This window comes from Castor canadensis, chromosome 11 (genome assembly GCF_047511655.1).
Source record: "Castor canadensis chromosome 11, mCasCan1.hap1v2, whole genome shotgun sequence".
NCBI classification, from domain to species: Eukaryota; Metazoa; Chordata; class Mammalia; order Rodentia; family Castoridae; genus Castor; species Castor canadensis.
The window spans coordinates 53,550,725-53,570,023 of record NC_133396.1 but is presented as its reverse complement, the minus strand read 5'-3'; the positions used below and the strand labels follow the sequence as shown (position 1 = coordinate 53,570,023).

General features: G+C 39.3%; 2 protein-coding genes across 3 annotated transcripts in view; one reads left to right on the top strand and one right to left on the bottom strand.

Annotated features, from left to right (window-relative positions):
• Cfap52 (cilia and flagella associated protein 52) overlaps positions 1–14,870 on the bottom strand; it is a 39,443-nt gene extending 24,573 nt beyond the window's left edge. The window contains exons 1-4 of one of the 2 annotated variants that reach the window (XM_020161434.2): positions 14,731–14,864; positions 5,671–5,870; positions 5,168–5,304; positions 1,207–1,335 (exon numbers count right to left, since the gene is read on the bottom strand). In XM_020161434.2, the coding sequence (XP_020017023.2) occupies positions 1,207–1,335; positions 5,168–5,304; positions 5,671–5,870; positions 14,731–14,800 (536 nt within the window). In that variant the 5' untranslated portion in view covers positions 14,801–14,864. Of the gene's footprint in view, positions 1–1,206; positions 1,336–5,167; positions 5,305–5,670; positions 5,871–14,730 lie in introns of both variants that reach the window. The other variant, XM_074046802.1, reaches the window with a different exon arrangement.
• A 787-nt stretch (positions 14,871–15,657) lies between these two features.
• Stx8 (syntaxin 8) overlaps positions 15,658–19,299 on the top strand; it is a 257,201-nt gene continuing 253,559 nt past the window's right edge. The window contains exon 1 of the mRNA XM_020161439.2: positions 15,658–15,716. Coding sequence (XP_020017028.1) covers positions 15,700–15,716 — 17 coding nt within the window. The 5' untranslated portion in view covers positions 15,658–15,699. The remainder of the gene's footprint in view (positions 15,717–19,299) is intronic.

Below are 19,299 nucleotides of genomic sequence, written 5' to 3'. Positions count from 1 at the left end.
TACTTAAGAATGTTAACTTTCTCAGTTATTAGTGTCACAGAAAATTGAAGCAGACTTGGAATACAGATTATCCTAGAAAAATTCTTTCTGATACAAAATTTCAGTTTTGACTCTTGGAGAAATGTTGCCTATGGACTTTAGAATGAACCAATGCCTCAGCATAAGCAGATGCTAAGGAGCCAAAGAATCCCATGCAACAAAGCCACCATGCAAACCTGAAGGAAGGAGAAAAACTTCCTGGTTACCAGTGGCTTCAAAAGACAGAGTAGAGCATGGTCAGCTGCTCTGGCATTAGAGCCCTGTGCTAATATGATTTGTTTGCAGAGCCTGGCTTTCATGGCTGCCAGGGAGTTTTGTGACCTCTCAATGAATCCTTCCTCTTAACTGGCCATGGAATAAATAAATGCATGCTGTATGTCACAAGGTGGGAACAGGAAGTGATACAGATGTAGAGTAGCACAAATTCTTTACTCTGGCTAGAAAAGTAACCAACAGTGTGCACCTTTCACAGATGGGAGTTGACAGAGGGGTTGAAAGGGACAGTTCGACTCAATATACACTTCTACCTTACATCTTTGGGTTTCTCACCTTTGAACTGGCATGTGACATAAAACAAGCATGCTTTTATGCATGTTTAACCTTTCTTTCAAACTCCAAACAGGTTGTCAATTTGTACATTAACGTATTCCATTCCAGAGAGAGGCCTCTGTCTGTATGTTCAGCTTGGTCACCATGAGCTGGCTAGAGCTGATCCTACTGGAAATTATGTCACATGGCTAATAGCTTAAACAGTTGAATTTCCTGGCACTGTTCATTGCAAAATATCATTTCGCGAGACCTAAATCAAGACCATGTGGTAAGAAACATCAATCAGTAAGCAAATCTGTGCAATTGTGCAAATTACTTGATGAGCACAGATTGGAAATCATATGTTTGCAGTAACACAAAGGAACCTGAGATGAGTTTAGCAGGTCAGCAGAATCTTTTCAATAGGAATCACATTTCCAAAAAACCACATTTAAAATACCTTCAGCTTAGCCCTAAACTGAATAGTATAATTTGGAATGACTACAAAAATTATGAAAATTATGATAAAATGTATTAGTTCTGGATTAAAGGCATGTTCCTCAAATTGGCTCGATCATGTTTTCTAATAAGTAGATATAGTCATTCGTGAGTTCTCATGCTCTGGCTGCAGAGACCTACTTTCCAGCAGTGACAAACATTTCATCCCGACACCTGGAGAAGACCACGGTGGTGGCGTTCCCGACATTGAGGCCAGCCGCAGGGCTACCACAGATGGCATCTCTCTTGGCTATGCTCCATACCACCACACTGCCGAGACAAGAAGCAGGGAAAATCCATGCAAAATTGAGCTTTCAAAATAATGAGCAACTATTTTAGTGGTTCTAGGAAGAAAAAACAAAACAGATTACTAACAAGGGAACAAAAAATCTCCTCAGCTACACTGGATATTTGAAGACAAAAAAGGTGACACTTTAAAAACTTTGAAGGAAAATGATTATGAGTTAGAAGCTAACGAACCCATCAATCAAGTCTGATGTTAAAATAAAGACATGCAAATATGAAAGTTTTTCATCTATTCATCTGTGTAAAAATTTTCCTTGAGGAAGTGCTCCAGAAAAAAGAAAGAAATGACATAAGGCAAATTTTCTCAAACTTGAACATGTATCAGAATCAGATAAAGACAGATAACAACTCTGATTGGATCATTATACAGTATGTACTTATACCAAATTATCACACTGTACCCTATAAATTTGAACAATAAAATACTTAAAATTATTAAGACAGGGGGCTGCTGGACCCCACTAGCAGAGTATCTGACTCAGGAGGTCTGGGTGGGGCCTGAGATTTGGCTTTTCTCACCTGTCCCAGGTGATTTGGATGCTTCTGGTCTAGGGACAGCACTTTGAGAAACATTACTTTAGGGCAACATTTCCTTTTTTCTGAGTGCAGTCACACAGTTTAGTCCTGAACTGAAGTGTTGGGATAAGAATATCAAAAAATGCCGGGGAGGAATGCTGCATCAAAAGTTTGAATCAGAATTCTTAAAGAAAAAGAATGTAAGTGTTACAAATTTTGTTCATGTAAAAACACACCTCTCTGTATTTCTCAACTTTCATACATCTAGATTTTGCTAATTCTGGTAGTTTAAAATGAGTGTATAACCCGGAATAAGAAAGAGGAAGTGCTAGAAGAGCCAGAAATTCTTTTTTCATAGAGGGATACTGATAGATATCATCTAAAGTAGAAAAATTGAGAGGTAAGTCATTTAAAAGGTTGAAATGATAATTAGATGATGAATCAAGAAACAAAAGCTGTTAAAAGCAAATGCCTCATACCCAAAAGAAATGTGAACATTTTTCATGCAAAATGCTCAAAAGTAGATTTGTGAGGGCATGGCTCAAGTGGCAGAGCGCCTGCCTGGCAAGCATGGGGCCCTGAGTTCAAACCCCAGTACCTCCTGAAAGAAAGAAAAAATAAAGTTGGTTTGGAGTTAGGGAAATAGCTCAGTGGTAGAGCATGTGCCTAGCATGTGTGAGGCTCTTAGCATGTACCAGATTCTTAGAATATGCCCCCCTAAAAGTAGAAATTACTGAGTCAGTCAATTGCTGCATGAATAAAGAAAATGCAGTATTACTTAAATATCATTATTGCTTGACAGTAAAAGATGAAGTCCTGATTTACATGGCACAAATGGATGAACCTTGAAAACCTTACACTTAATGAAAGAAATCATCACAAAGGCCACTTATACCATGTGGTATAATCGCATTTGCATGAAATGTCCTGAACAGGCAAATCTACAGAGGCAGAAAGCAGATTGGTGGCTGCCTGGGACTGGAGAGAGGAGAGGTAGGGAATCTGCCAATGGGCCAAGGGATTTCTTTTGGGGATGTTGAAAATGTTCCAAAATTGATTGTAGTGATGGTTGCAAACTCTGTGAATACACTAAAAGCAACTCAATCTAGACTTCAAGTGGGTAAATTATACAGTATGTGAAATATACCTCAGCAAAGCTGTAAAAAAAATTTTTTCAAGAGCCTCTGGAGAGTGGAACTCTTTATGGCAAGGAAACCTGAGGGGTGGTATGCTTTTGAATCTTGGATATTTTTGCATAGTCACACAACATGGTTTCTTTGTAAACTTTAGTTAAGAGCTGGAAGTGTGGCTCAAGTGGTGGAGTGCCTGCCTGGCAAGCACAGGGCCCTGAGTTCAAATCCCAGTACTGAAAAAACAAGAACAACAACAAAAAAACACCATCACCACAACAAAGGAAACCTCAATCAAGTATAGGTTTGATTTTTCAGAAACAAGCTTAAAATTCAAAAATAAATAAAGCAAATTTGGGTGTGGTGGCACACACCTGAAATCTCAGCACTTGGGAGGCTGAATGTGGGCTACATAGTGAGTTCTAAGACTGGCCTGAGCCACACGGTGAGGCCCTAGCGCAAAAAAAGAAGGAAGGAAGGAAGGAAGGAAGGAAGGAAGGAAGGAAGGAAGGAAGGAAGGAAGGGAGGGAGGGAGGGAGGGAGGGAGGGAGGGAGGGAGGAAGAGATGGAGGAAGAAACAAATAAACAAAGAAAGAAGAAAGAAAATCAACATACATAGTGAATTGGCCAAGTAAATTCTACACATCTGTGTAATGAAATCAATGCAGTCATTGCTAAGAATGAGATCCATGTCTGTGTGAACATACATAAAGATGTCCTTGGTATAAGCTGCATTCCAACATAACTAGTAATGATAACACTCACACAAAAAGTTTCATAAATGGCTTACAAAATATAAAAGGTATAGGCAACTGTACAATGTTGACTACAGTTTTCATCTTCCCTTCTGTGTCTTTCTGTCTTGGTAGAAGTCAGTTGGGTAGAATAGTCTCTTCCTACAGGTTCAGGGTTGACCCCTGGTTGTCCACAACTAAAAAGTAAAACCCCATTCTCCTCATTACAGTTAGTGATCAGGGATGGGCATATTATATTTCCTAGTAGAGCAAAGCTTTTTTATCTTTCTTTCATTAGCTTTTCAAGTACTTCCCAATATTCTGCAAACAAACTAGCCTAAAATCAAGCTTAAAATTTCAGAGAGAATACAGTTTTGCCATATTAACCTTGGTTAAGGAGCCATTTTGCTCTTCCAATACCTAGTCTCTCTGGCAAGCCGTGAAGGTGAGGGTGGCCTAATGGCGAAGCTCCAAGAATCTCTAGTGGTAGGACCAAAGCAACAGAATTTTAAAAATCTTTTTAGGTGATTCCAATGTGCACCCAAGGTTCAGAATAACTACTTTAAGCTGAAGTAAGGATGCTGGTAGATTTCTGGCTACATTTTTCATCCAAAATAGTCAAATGGGAATGGCCCAGGGGTAAGTGGTGTGACCACTTACAAATGACTACCAAAGGAGAAAACTCATGAAAATGTTGACTTCCTACATATTAAAAGGACTGTCAATATATAACTATACATTATTGCAAACTTCTTTTGTAACAAACCAATGAAGCCCAAACAATAAAATGTTGTATATATAAAATCATACCAAAGAATTAAATGCTACACAAGGATCAAGTGCTAGTTTTCTTCTACAGACTAGGTTCACTAACATTTACATAGGAATATGTATTGCACTGATTGTTCTTTGTAATGTTATTTATTTATTTAGAAACAGATTCTCAATATGTGAGACAAGCTGTCCCCAAACTCACGATCCTGCTGCTTCAGCTTCCCAAGTGCTGGGATTACAGGTGTGCTTTAATGAGGTAATGCAATGAAGTACTCAGCACACACCTGTCACATAGTAAGGGCTCAAAAATGTCGCTGTTGTCTTTGATAAAGATCATTACATGATCAAGATGTCTTTCTTTTATAGTAATGGTTCTTGAATTTAGCTATACATTAGAATTATCTGGGAAGCTTTTATTAGTCCTGGAATCCAAACTAACCAAATCAGACTCTGTGAAGGGGGCACCAGGCATCAGTGGTGTTTTATTTAGAGCTCACCAGGTGACTCTAATGGGCAGCCAGGGCTGAGACCCGCACACTCAAACACAGTCAGGACAACAAAGAGCATCAGGAAGGGTTGGGTACTCAACACTTCTGCAAGTACACTTGGTGGAAGATGAGGGGAAAAGGCTTAGTTCATTACCTTCCGTCATCTGGGCCTCCTAGCGATACCAAGTACAAATCATTTGGCGAAAAGGCCAGAGCTTCGATTTTGCCTTTGTGAAGTGACAGCCGCGTAATTAGCTCCCTTTTCTTATAATCCCACAAAATGATGTCTGCCTGGAGGCGAGAATACACCGTCAGATCACGGACAGGATTTAGTGGAATCTTGTAACTCCCCTTCTTGGTCACTTCCCTAGAAATTAAACCATGTTTTATTAACCTGACAGATGGTAACAAAACAGAAATAGTTATAAGCAGGGCCTTTTGTTCCTAAGCATTATCAGTTACAAGCTGCAGCAGCTGGCATAAAAACATCCCATTCCTCACTCTCAGCCTGATGGAACGGAAATTAGTTAAGAGAGGTCAGAGGAAGAAGGAAGGAGATAGCACATTGACAGCACAGAGCTAAGGACCTGAAGTGGAGGCAGTTCTGGGGAGGCACCTGTAAACAAATTTACAATGAATTATTTTCACCCCATTCACCTTGAACCCCATGAATGTGACTTGTCCTGAAGCAATGTAATCTCCACTCTTGGAGATGGTCAAACAGGAGACATTGTTACCATGGCCATGTAGGAAACTCTGCTCGTGAGTATTTATTGCCTGAATGAGGACTGTGCAACCCAGCGGATAGATCAGATTCTCCTGGTCAGGATGGCATTTGAGACCTGTGGGAACATGTCCTAAAAGAGAGAGATTAAAGAATAATTATAATCAGGTGGAGAAGTAGTCGGCAATTTCTCATTAGAATACAAGACACAACACTTTTGAAATAAGCTTCAAGTTAATTTTAAAAAGTATGGGGTAATAGATAATTTTATTTCATGGACAAGAAGACGGGGCATAGTACATGGCTTCTCAAACTTTGATGTATGCAAAAATCCCTAAGGGATCCTGATTTCAGGTCTTGGGTGGTACCAAACTCCCAAGAGATGATGATGCTGGTCCAGGAACTCTGCTTTCGACTGCAAGGTGCTAGGGACAATTCTTGTAACCTTAAAAAGCACAAGCGAATTGAGTATGGGCAGTTTTAAAAAAAATTTTGTTTTATCATTTTTACATTTACTTACATGTATATACATTATTTGGGCCACCTCCCCCCACCTCTGTGAATGAGAGTATAGGCACAAGAAAGATGTGAAGCCCTACTTCAGGCAAACATTTAGTGAAGACAAAAATTTGGCTTATTTCACTTACTATACTATCCTACAGTGTGAAGACAAAAATTTGGCTTATTTCACTTACTATACTATCCTACAGATTCATCATTGGTTTTACAAAAGGCATGATTTATTTTTTTAGGGCTGAATAATTTTACAGTGTGTGTGAGTGTGATTTCCTTTATCCATTCATCTGTTGATGGACACTTAGAGACTGTTTCCATATCTTGGCTATTGTGACTAACACTGCAATGTACATGGGAGTGTAGATATCTCTTCAAGACACTAATTTAATTTCCTTGGATATGTACCCAGAAGTGGGATTTCTGGAATCTATGGTAGCTCTAGTTTTAATCTTTTGAGGAACCCCCATGTTGTTTTCTATAATGGCTGTTAACAATTTACCTTCCCACCAGTAGTGTACAGAGGTTTCCTTTTCTCTCCATTCTCATTGGTATTTTTTGTGGTTTTGATAATAGCCATTTTAATAGATGTGAGGTGATAGCTCATTGTGGTCTTGATTTGCACTGCCCTAATGGTTAGTAATGTTGAGCACCTTTTCATGTACCTGTTGGCTATTTGTAGGTCTTTTGAGAGATATCTGAACTCCTAGAAGTAGAGAGTAGAATGGTGATTACCAGAGATTGGGGGTATTTTAATTTTTTTGTTGCTATTTCCTTCTCTATCAAAAGAGTCATAAATGCTTGTTATTATAGTCTTCTGGGTTAAAAAGAAATCTCTAATTGACACATAGCAATTGTAAACATTTATAGGTACCAATGCATGTATACAGTGTATAATGATTCGATTAGGGTAGTGCATGTATGATTTCTTTGTACATTCAAAATTCTCTCCACTAGCTATTTTGAAAGATTCCATTGATTGTTGTGAACCACAGCTTTCCTGCTGTACCATAGAACATTACAAGTTATCCTTCTGGCCGACTGTACCCATTAACTATCCTCCTCCCTCTCACACCTCCTCCAAACTCTCGTAATGGATATTCCACACTTCTTTGAGACCAATGCTTAGCTTCCACGTGTAAGTGAGAGTATGGGAGCTTTATTTTTTGGTGGAATTGGGGTTTGAACTCAGGGCTTTTTGCTTGCAAAGCAGGTGCTTTACCACTTGAGCCACACCTCCAGTCCATTTTGCTCTGGTTATTTTGGAGATGGGGTCTCATGAACTATTTGCTTGGACTGGTCTCGAATGGCAATTCTCCCGATCTCAGTCTCCCAAGTAGCTAGGATTATAGGCATGAGCCACTGGTGCTCAACTGAGAGAGTATGTGGTTTTTCTCTTTCTGTGCTAACTTGTTTCATTTAGCATAATATCCCCAGTATTCTGGCTTTTCGGTGATTTCTTTTTCATATTTAACTTCCACTGGAATTCATTTTGATGCATTAAGTGATTTCTATAGCTAAATGAATTTTTTTGTTTAAATGGCCAAGTGTGGCTGTTGAATAAGTTATTTCCTTTCATTTTAATTGTAAGCACTCCATTTGTTTTTTAATGAAGTAAACTCTTACAAAACCAAGGGTTATGTGTTCTGGAGCAATCTATTTCTATGAAATACATATATTTCCCAATTGCAGGCTCCTAATAAACAATCATATGGGTACCCATATGGAAAAAACAAAATTAGATCTCTATTTCACACCATGCACAAATAATACTGTTCAGGTAGGTCAAACACCTAAGTGTAAAAACAAAGACAATGTTTACACAGATGTAGAAAATGACTTTTTAACCATGTACAAAAGCCCAGCAAATCATAACAGATGAGGTTGATTATTCATCAGGTTCTAATAAAAATTCTTATTTCTAATTACAAGAGACAAAATGAAAAGAAAAACCCAATCCACAAGAAGATAGTTGAAATGTACAAAAGAGACAAAGGGTTGTCACCTAATATAAAAGAACTTCTGCAAAGCAAAAAAGAAAAACACAAGCTCACCAACAGAAAAATGAGCAAAAGATATGAATGGGCAATTTATTATGAAGGAAATTCAAAATCCAATAAACAGATGAACAAGGGAAATGCGAATTTTACCCAGAATACCATGTCATGTCCACCATAAAGCCTAAAATTAAGAAGGCTGGTAGTACTGGGCATTAGTGATGATGGTGAATGAAGGAAATATGCTTGTGAGAGAGTAAATTGGTAGAATCACATTGGAAAACTCTATATTGATGATGGTTGACTAGATACAGCTATCCCACACTTAGAGCTATAACCTTCCCAGAGATAACTTCCTTAGCATGTAGGGGAGTGTGTGTGTGTGTATGGCTTCAGGGTTATATTCTTTGTACTTAATAGTTAGGTTTCTTGGTTGCAAATAAGAAGTCAACTGTGGCTACATGTAACAGAAAAAGAATTTCATGACAGGAATAGAGATAGCTCACAGAACTGATAGGAAGTGTAGAAAATCATACTTGAAAAGCAGGCAGGACTAATGAGAAGGTAAGACCAAGTGACCTGAAATTAGGAGCTCTCATTGCCAACTTTCTCAGCATTCAATGCAGCATTTGACTCCCAGAGTGCTCTGTTTCTCTGCATCACTCCATTAAGAGTGGAGCTCTGAGTGGGAGCATCTGATTAGCTCAGCCTGTTATGTCCCATCTCCCTAAATTGAGGGGCCAGAGAGGACAGGAAATATGATCCTCTTCTAGGTCCTCACCAATAGCAAAAGAACTGCTTCCTACCTATCTGGGATTCTCCTGAAATAGAAGGGTAGATACTGAGTAGGCAAAATTATACATGTCCACTCAACAAACATCATTTGCTCTCTTCTTCATAGTTATTCACAATGCTCGTCTCTCTATCTCTAGCTCTCTTTCTCCCACGTTTTTCTCTCTGCACACACACTCTTTATTCACTCATATAATAAGACAGTTTGACAAATTGCCTTTTACATTTAACACATCTTTAACATCTTTCCTTGTTACATACATCTGTCTCATTTTTCTTAAGAGTTATATAGTATTCAACTGTACAAAGGACTACAACAACAATTTATTGGGGCAAACTTCATATAATGTAAAAGTAGTACTTAATGTGAACAGTTTTGTGGCATTAGTGTGTGTGCAATGTTGTGTAACCACCCTCTCTATCTAGTTACAAAACATTTCTGAATTATAATTGTTTAAACTAACTTCTTACTGCAGACATTTGGGTTGTTTCCTCCAATATTTGGGCTATGATAGACAATACCATAGCATAAAATAAAAGAGTTTTTGAAAACTTGAGTAATTCAAGTTTTTAAAAGGTTAAAGATAATCATTAAAAATTGTAATAGATGTGCCAGGTAGGGTGCCTCATGCTTGTAACCCCAGCTACAGAGATCTGGAGGATAATGGTTCAAGGCCAGCCTGAGCAAAATGTTAGCAAGACCCTATCTCAATCAATAAGCCAAGCAGGCAGTGTATGAGGTATGAGTCTGTAATCCCAGCCAGGTGAGAGGCATGGGTAGGAAGATTGTGGTCTGAGGCAAAAACACAAGTCCCATCTGAAAAAATAACTAAATCAAAAAAAAAAAAAAAAAGGATAGGGGGTGGTTCAAGTGGTAAAGCACCTGTCTGGCGAGTCTGAGACCTTGAGTTCAAATCCCAGTACCAGCATTTATATTTCTTTTATTTATATTCCTTTGCCTATTACCTATTTCAGTGGTCTAGCCATTTTTAATAGTATTTATAAAATAGATAGTAAATATTTTAGGGTCCTGGGCCACAGATCTCTGTTGCAGCTACTTAACTCTCCTGGCACATGTAAGCGCACTCAAGGACAACACATAAACAAATGGACATGGCCGAGTTCTTATTCACAAAAACACACAGTGGCACAAATTTGGCCCAAAGGTTTTAATATTCAGACTTCTAATCTATTCTGTCATTGCTGCTATTTCCAGTTTGTAGTAGCTCTTTGCATAACAGGAAAATCATGGGATATTTACCCCAGTCAACTGATGAATGTTACCAAGCTCTTAAAAACTATAGCTTTATAAAATGTTCCCATATTCAACACAAGCATAGTTGGTTTTCTTACATAATAAATTCCTGACAAAATACTATACATAAAGGCATCAGGTACTCTATTTTCTATATTTGCCTCTTCAAGTTCAAGTTTAATAATGAAATTATGAGTTCTAGTAAAATCATAATGAAATGGTCTTGTCGTTTGCTTCTGTTTTGTTTCCAGGTGAAATCTAAATTCAATGACTTAGTTATGAAGGCCTGTGAACTCTAACTCTGGCCCTGGCACTGAATCTCCACCGAGCTATTTGCCTTCCATTCAACAGACATGTACTCTCCACTTTTCCTCCTTTACCCTTGGATTTCTCGGCTCATCAGTCCTTACCCACTGATTCCTACCAAATTTTAAAGACTACTTGAATTTAAACAGGTGTAGAGGTCTGGAATATAATCTTTCTCTCAAACTTTTATAAGTCTTTGTCTATTTTTTTGATGCTATAATAACATATCTGAGGCTGGGTACTTACACAGGAAAGAGGCTTATTTAGGTCACAGATTTGGAAGTTGAAATGCTAAGATCACATAAAGAGACAGGTGAGACAGGAAGGCAGAGAGATTCAGAGGCTAGGCTTGTTCTGTTATAGCCACCTATTCTAGCAGGAACTAACCTGGACCCTAGAAGAACTGCATTAATCCCTTCCAAAAGTGGTGGTCCCAAAGACCCAATCACCTTTCACTAGGTCCCACTTCTTAAAGGGTCCACCACCTTAGTACTGCCACCCTGGCAACCAAGCTTCTAGCACATGAAATTTTGGTAGACACACGCAAACCATAGCAGTTAGTACAGACTTCTTCAGTAAACATTTTTCCTTGAAGACAAAATACAGAAAACTTGGTAACTTTTCACCAAGTAAACACACCCATATAACCTAGATTAACAAGTAAAAGATTATCATACCTTAGTTGCCTTCCATGTGTCTCCTCCCAGTTTACATTCCCCTAAAGGTAGTCACTGTTTTGACTTCATCCCTACAGGTTAATTCCCCTCACTTTGGTTTTTAAAAAATTTTTAATGTTTTTTATTATTGTACTGGGTGTACATTGTGACATTTATAAAAGTTTTTACAGTATATCATAGTTGAATCCATCCCCTCCATCATTCTCCTTTATTTGCCTTCCCTATTCCTGGAATAGTTTCAACAGGTCTCATTTTTCCATTTACATATATATGTGTACAGAATATTTCTACCATGTTTTCCCTCTCACACCCTTTCCTTATCTCCTCCCCATTCCCACTGCTGCCAACCTCCCAGACAGGACCTGTTTTGCTTTCCTGTTCTCCCTTTTTGTAAAAAAGAAAAAAAAAAAAAAGACATTTTTGCTTGTTCAGGGTAGCTACACAGGTTGTTTCATTGTGACATTTCCATGTATAACCCAAATTGGCTCATCCCCTCTATTTTTCTCCTTTCTGCCTTAGTCCCCTTCTTCTGGTGATTTCAACAGGTTTAAAAATTCTATATTCATTTTTGTATAGGAAGTACATAAACCATATTCACCTTATTTACTTCCTTCTTTTACTCTCTTTTTCTTGTATGTAATAATATTGCTGTATTTGTATTAGGTTTGTATTCCACATATGAGAGAAAATATGTGGCCTTTGGCTTTCTGAACTGGGCTAACTTCACTTAAGATGATGTTCTCCAGTTCCATCCATTAACTTGTAAAGGACAAAATTTCATTCTTCTTTATGACTGAATAAAATTCCATTGTATATAAATACTACATTTTCTTAATTCATTCATCAGTAGTGGGGCATCTTGGCTGTTTTCATAGCTAGGCATAGTGAATAATGCTGCAATAATCATGGATATGCAGGTGCCTTTGCTGTAACCTGACTTACTTTCCTTCAGGTATATCTCTAGAAGTGGCACATATTTCCTCATTTTGGAACTCTAAATGAATGGAGTGATACAATATGAACTCTTCTGTGTCTGGATTTTTTCATTCAATACTATGTTTGTGAGATCCATCCAGGCTGTTGTGTATACCAGTTGCTACAGAGTAGTCTGTCCTGTGAGTATACTAGTTTGTTCTTTCTACTTTTGATGGGCATTTTCATTGTTTTTATTTTTAGCTGTTAGAAATAATGCTGTCATGAAAGATAAACATCAAATGTTTTCCTTCATGTGGCTTCTAAACCTAAAAAGAAAAAAAATGACATGAATTTAAAAGGGGGCTATCTGGGGGGAGCAGAAGAGGGAAGGGCAAAAGGAAAGTGTGATGGGGGAGTGGATATGGTAGAAGTACCTTATATGCATGTATGGAAATATCACAATGAAACCTTTTTGTATAATATATGCTATTAAAAATTTTTTAAAAACAACAAAAAATGTTGTTATAAATATCCTATACACTAGTTCCCCCTTCTGTAGTTTTACTCAAGGTTTCAGTTTTAATCAATCAAGGTCTAAAAATATTGAATGGAAAATTCCAGAAATAAATAATTCACAAGTTTCAAAATAACTTTTATCACAATATCTTGCTATAATTATTCTATTCTATTACTTATTATTATTAGTCTCTTGCTGTGCCTAGTTTATAAATTAAAATTTATCATAGATATATGTATATATAGGGAAAAAAACCTAGTTTATATAGGGGTTGGTATTATTCCTGGTTTCAGGGACTCACTGAGGGTCTTAGAACCTATCCTCTGTGAATAAGGGGACCACTGTATATTTCTTTGTACAAATTTCTGTTGCATATATGATATAGAATTTGGAAGATACATTAGTCTTTAGAATGTACTCAGAACTTATCCTAAGATAAAGAGGTAAAAGATTTAGCTATGCAGCTATTCTTTGTAGCATTTAAAAATAAATGCAAAAACAAAAATGGCAAATTATGACATGTCTATGTAGGAGATAGTATATATTACATCAAAATTATGACATAGAAGGGCTGGTGGAGTGGCTCAAGTGGAAGAGCACCTGCCTAGCAAGCGTGAGGCCCTGAATTGAAACCTCAGTACTGTAAAAAAAAAAAATGGCATAGAGTATATTTATTATTTTATGTTATTATTTATTATGTTTATAAGGAAAGATTTTACATGGCATACTGTTAAATGAAAAATTGTGGTCACAAGAGAATATATACAAGATGAGTCCACCTTCATTTAAAAATACATGTACATATACATTTGAATGGATCACACTAACAGGTCAACAGTGATATCTTTGGAGAATGTAATGGTGGCTGATTTTTCTTTAGGTTTCACTGTGTTTTTTTCTAGTTTTCTAAACTCTTCTTAAACATGGCTATGGATCTATCCTGTATTTTCAGCCCATAGGGCACTATTTGGCATATTGTGGTTCAAAATAAATGCATATAAATTACTACATGAAAGAATACAAACGATCACAAAACTAATAAGGTAAAACCAATTTCATCTATTCAGGCCATTCTAAAGGGTGAAGATATTAGCAACTGCCATGGAAGACATGGGCTGTCATTTAGAGCCCTACAAAATAGCATGAATTCAGCTGCTCCCTGTGGCTCTATGCTGGCTCACCAGGGAGACTTTGCAACTCACTGTAGGCCACTAGATTCCTTTACCAATGACCTGAACGTCTGTACAGATGGTCTTATCTCAGATGTATGAAGTACCTGCTTTCCGTTAGAGAGTGTTAAAGAAGACTCAAGAGCTAAATCCTAGAATGTGCTTCAGCCTCTGATTGTTCTGCACCTACATTATTACAATTTTAAAGCTATCCGCATCAATCACAACACACTTCTTAAAAAAAGGTTTGCTTTCTCTAAAATTTAATTAATTGATTTTTCTCATTCCTCAAACAAAAAACAGCCTTTTCTCCCTCTTAATTTTCACAGCAGGCAGTCAGAAATAAGATGTGAGCAGAGCAGCCGGGCCCCTCCCCACATTAAAAATAACTTTCCCTTCGGGCTCCCCTTTTCTTCCCCTTTCCCTCTTATTTTGCTTTTAAGTCTTCACTTTTTTAGATTCCTTACTTCGTATTAGAGGACCCAGATCATCTCCTAAAGTTCGAACACTCGTTCCTTCTGGTCGTTCTGGGCTCCAAGACAGACAGCATCCGGTGTTTATCAGGGACGGAGGTCCTCGGGGCTGCACGGTGCTCAGAGCCCAGGAGGGCTGCCCTAGGGGCAGAAGGGTCCCAGCCCCTCTTCCTTAAAAACCATCCCGCTCCCTGAGGCTCAGAACAAGGAAGACACTCTCTAAGACCCTAAGGAGGCAGAGGTTATTGATTCCCAGGTGTTTGACTCTGGCCAAGGCTCCTGCTCACTGCCTTTCAGGTGCCACCCGGTTGGTGTCCCACTGTCCCTGTATGCACCACACGTCCTCGCGGTTCCTAAACTACCCAGCCCATGACCTCACCATTGAAGCCGATCACAGCATCAAGTTCCAGCTCCGCCAATTCTGCCTCGGGCAAACTTTGCTTATCCATCTTGGAGAGACCCAGCTCCTTCTCCGATCAGCCGCAGCGGGTGGAGCGTCTCCTTGTCGTTAAGGTAACGGGCACGCATGCGTGTCAGGTCCGCGCCCGCGCAGGAACCCAGACTGTGGAGTTGGGGGTTGATTTGCTCCCTTGCAAATGTAGGGAGGATTTTATTATTATTATTATTAACTTCCATTTCTCTAGAAAGTTTGGGTGGGGGTGGGTGGGCACTAAATGCACAGAACTAATTTCCCTTCTCTCCATGTAAAGTCTGTGACTTTTTTTTGGTAACTATATAATTAAGCCCCTAATGACAATTTAAAAATAATTGAACATAGTGATTGCCTTTGATGGGTAAGCTGCTATGTTATGTAATTGATACATCTTTGGGCCCCTTGTTTAACGCAGGGTAAAACATTAAAAATTTTTTTTTGAAAAGCTTTATTAAAGTATAATTTACGTATCATAAAATTTACTTAATGTGAGTTATAGTAAATTCATACGATGTGCAACCATCGCCACGATCCAGTTTTGTTTTGTTGCTCTTGAAGGAGGATAACATTTTAAGGAAGTGAGATAGACCGTTCTTGAAGCGCTCCCGCCCCTGGGAGAAAATGCTTAGATTGTGTTCAACCATATTCAGTTTACTTGCGCTCAGCAATTCGCGTCTGTCACTGGGAACGGATTGGTTCAGCCTACTGTCCCCCAGGGAATCACTTTTTTTTTCTTTTTCTTTTCTCTCTTTTGGAGAAAGTTCGGCGGCCCCAGTGTACGGCCGTCTTCCCAGGGCAAGCACGAACTCCGGGCTGGGTTGCGCGCGGGCGCAGCGGCGCGGACGGAGCCTCGCGGGCCGCCGTAGTCAGCTGCGGAGCAGGAAGTGTCCGAGCACGGCGGGCGGAGGCTGCGCTATGGCCCCAGACCCCTGGTGAGCCCCGGGGTGAGGGCGGCGGTGCTGAGGCACCTGGGGGGAGCTGGGCTTCCAGGGAGCGGCTCGAGGCCTTTAAGAATGAGGAGGGGGCAGCGAGGACTCGTCTCGGCTGAGGAGGACTCCACCGCGTCCCACCATCCTAGGTCCTTACTGGGGTAGGGTCCGCGGAGGAGCCGATGGACTCCTGGGTTGCCGAGGACCGACCCCAGCCTCTTGAGTAGTCGGTCCTGCAGCCCGCCAGAATGTCCCACCCACCCTGGTTATGGGGCTGGCTGGTGCAGACTGGTCTGGGCTCTTGTAAAAGTGAGAAATAACCTTTTTTTTTTTTGCGGGGGGGAGGGTGGAATGTCAGTTTATCCGCTGAACATCCGAGGTGGAGAAAACGAGGTTCACAATCTGAGCTCACCAGCTAATTGGTCCTTAGTTGGACATAGGCCCCTTTGTGGGTCCTTCAGAAAACTCGTAGGAATTTGGGAGGGAAATGATTCACTTGTTGTATGTCTTTTTGCACTTTCTTGTGTCAACGTCTTGAAGACTGTTCCTTCATCCTGAGCTTCTGCAGAAAAACCCCAGCTGATAAGGGTCATTTATTCATCGAGTAAGTCCCAAAGACTGAATGGTGAAAGACAAAAGTTCTGATCCCAAGGAACAAATTGCTATACAAAACAGACTCGACCTTTGCGGGTAATAATTTGTAGCATAGTGTGTCTTTGTGAAGTTCTTGATGGAGTATAGGTCCTGTGTTGGCGTTTCTGGTGCAGCACTTAGAAATGCTCCTAAGTGTTTTAAGTTGAAGATAATTTGTGTATTAGGAGAGGGGATCCCAAGGTCAAAGTTAAAGTTATCTGAGTTCTAGGTTATCTGGCCCAATTATTGAATTTAACTCTGCTTTCCTTCCCCGCCCCCAGTCAGTTTTTTTGTTTGTGCCGCACTGGGTACAGTGGGTTTGAACTCAGGGCCTCACGCCTGCAGGGACTCTACAGTTTGAGCCACTCTGCCAGCCTTTTTTTTGTGAAGTGTTTTTTTCTGGATAGGGTCTTGGGAACTATTTGCCTAGTGCTGGTTTCTAACTGTGTTCCTCCTGATTTCTGCCTCCTAAGTAGCAAGGATTTCAGGTGTGAACCGCCAGCGCCTGGCTTCCCCATTTGGTTTTAACAACTGTATACACCTCTGATAAAAAATTTGAGTATTTACAAAGAAGAAAAGAAGTAGCATCTTTATCATTTGGAAATAGCTGTTGATTTTCTACAATTAATTTATTACTCTAATCTGTATAATATTTATGTTCTATAAAACAGAGCATTTCTCTATGTCAGTAAATATTTCCTAAAAACATGATTTTTATGGAGTATATCAGGGCATCATATGAATGACCATAATTTATTTTAGGTTTTGTTTTGGTTTTGGTTTTTGCTATTGCAAATTCCCTTTGGCTCCATTCACTGTAGAACTTTGGGGTCAAGGTATTGACATTTTTAAGGTCCTTTAATTCAGCTCCTAAATTGCCCTCCACTTCCTGTAAGCTAACTCCCTTACTTTACACATAAAGTAGGAAATAAATTTAGAGATAAGGGAGCTTGCCCTTCCCCAGTTACCCATTTAGGTTGGTGGAAGCACTTCCTGAACCCCTAGCGTTTTCCACCATTGATATTGAAAAAGCATTTGCACTTTCACTTTTTCCTATTACTCTCAATTGTTTGACTAAGTGGATTTCTCATTTGAAAAGTGAGGTAGTGGGGTTCTCTGGTTAGGATAGGGTAGAAAGGAATATGGAATTGGAAAGACCTAGAAAAACAAATTCTCCTACAGCTTTGCCTTTGTGCTTCTGAAAATCAGACCATTGATGCCTCCCTCTTGCTTTGTGCTCTGGAATGGAGCATTAATGTTTTAATGCCCGATCAAAGCAAATGGTAAACTCACTGTTTACTGCTCACTGTAGCAGGTGTGGACTGTCCCTGAACTGGCTCTTTGCTAAAGTTAATTAGCTTTGCCACTAGAGTAACTTTGTTGATATACACACTGGTTCTGGAAAAATTAGTTGAACTTCAAATAGGTTTATGTTCTGCTTGGATTCTTTTATATTGGTAGTAATTTTTTGGTCTTTTTTTTTAGATTTTGATAATGGATGATGAAGATACATGAAATAGAATACTGTAACAGGTCCTTTTATACTCATCACCCAGTTTCTGTAATTGTCAATATTATGCCATTCTTGTTTTATTTCTGCCTTCCATACTATTTTTTTCCTTTTCTAGGTATACTTGAGTAATTTATACTTATATTAATTTAACTGCACATTCAGTGTTTTCTGGTAGAATGGAGGCCCAGCTTATGGTCTGGAAACTTCTTTTACACCCTCCTTTCCAATTCCTCAGTCTGTGTGTAGCATCTCTTAGTCACTTAGATCTGAGAACTCTAGTCATTTGCTTTTTCTTCACTCACAATACTAGATTATTCACTACTCTCTATTGGCTTTTTCTTCTAAATACCTGATATCATTTTTTTCCATTTTTCCATAATCTAGATCCTTATACCCTAATGCCTTGTAGATGGTTAAGTACTGGTGACTGGTTGTGGAATTGGATAGCCAGAGAAATCTGTTGGCCTCCTGCCACCACTCTTGTTTTCTCATTACTATTTATATAATTCAGTTAATTTTCCTAAACTAGTACTTTAGGCACCTGTGTGCTTGACACCTTGATGAGGTTGCCAGTGATTCCCAAACTTGGTATAGCTTTCAAAACTCCCCTGACCAGGTCAAACCCCATATTCATTATAGTCATAGTGCTTGGGAGCCAGGCATTGGTTTTTTTGTTTGTTTGTTTTTGACTCCTCTGTGGTTCCATTGTCTAGCAAAACTTCAGAACCACTCCTTCTTAGGGGTAAAATAAGAACAGGAGGACTGGTGGCAAGAGACCTAGGAGTTTGTCCATAGTTTCCTCAAGGCCTTTCTTTATATGTAGCAATGTCCCCTATGGCTCTAAAAGTCTCCCATAAGTCTAACCTCATGAGATTGCTGTTATAGGTTCTACAGAAACTAACTTCTCCTCATCTCTCCTATTCAAACTCTACCCTCATAGCAGGGTCACCACTTAGCCCATGTGGCAGGCAGGTTTTCTTCCTTTTGCCTTTGCTTGCTTCATTTGTCTTTTACTGGGCCTAGAATGTGCTCCTCCCTCCAGAACATTCTGCTTCAACTTCAAAGTTAGCCCAAGATGTCCCCTTGTGACCAGCCCATCTGAGTGCCTTGTCCAATAGTAATTTCTCCTATCTCCAAGAATACTTAATTTAAACCCAGTGTTTTGTCATAGGTTTTTATGTGTTTGGTCCAGGACCATGGAATCAGCCATAAGCTCCTCTTTTCACAGTACTCCAGGAGGAAAGCAGGTGAAATATGTGAAATATGACAAAGCTGAGGCCAGGACCCAGTTTTCCTTACTAGCCTACTGTTTTCTTCCTTTATTCTTTCCTTCCTTCCTTCCCTTTCTCTCTCTCTCTTTTTCTCTCTCTCTCTCTCTCTCTTTCTCTCTCTCTCTCTCTCTCGCCCTCCCTCCCTCCCTTTCTTTTGGCAGTACTGGGG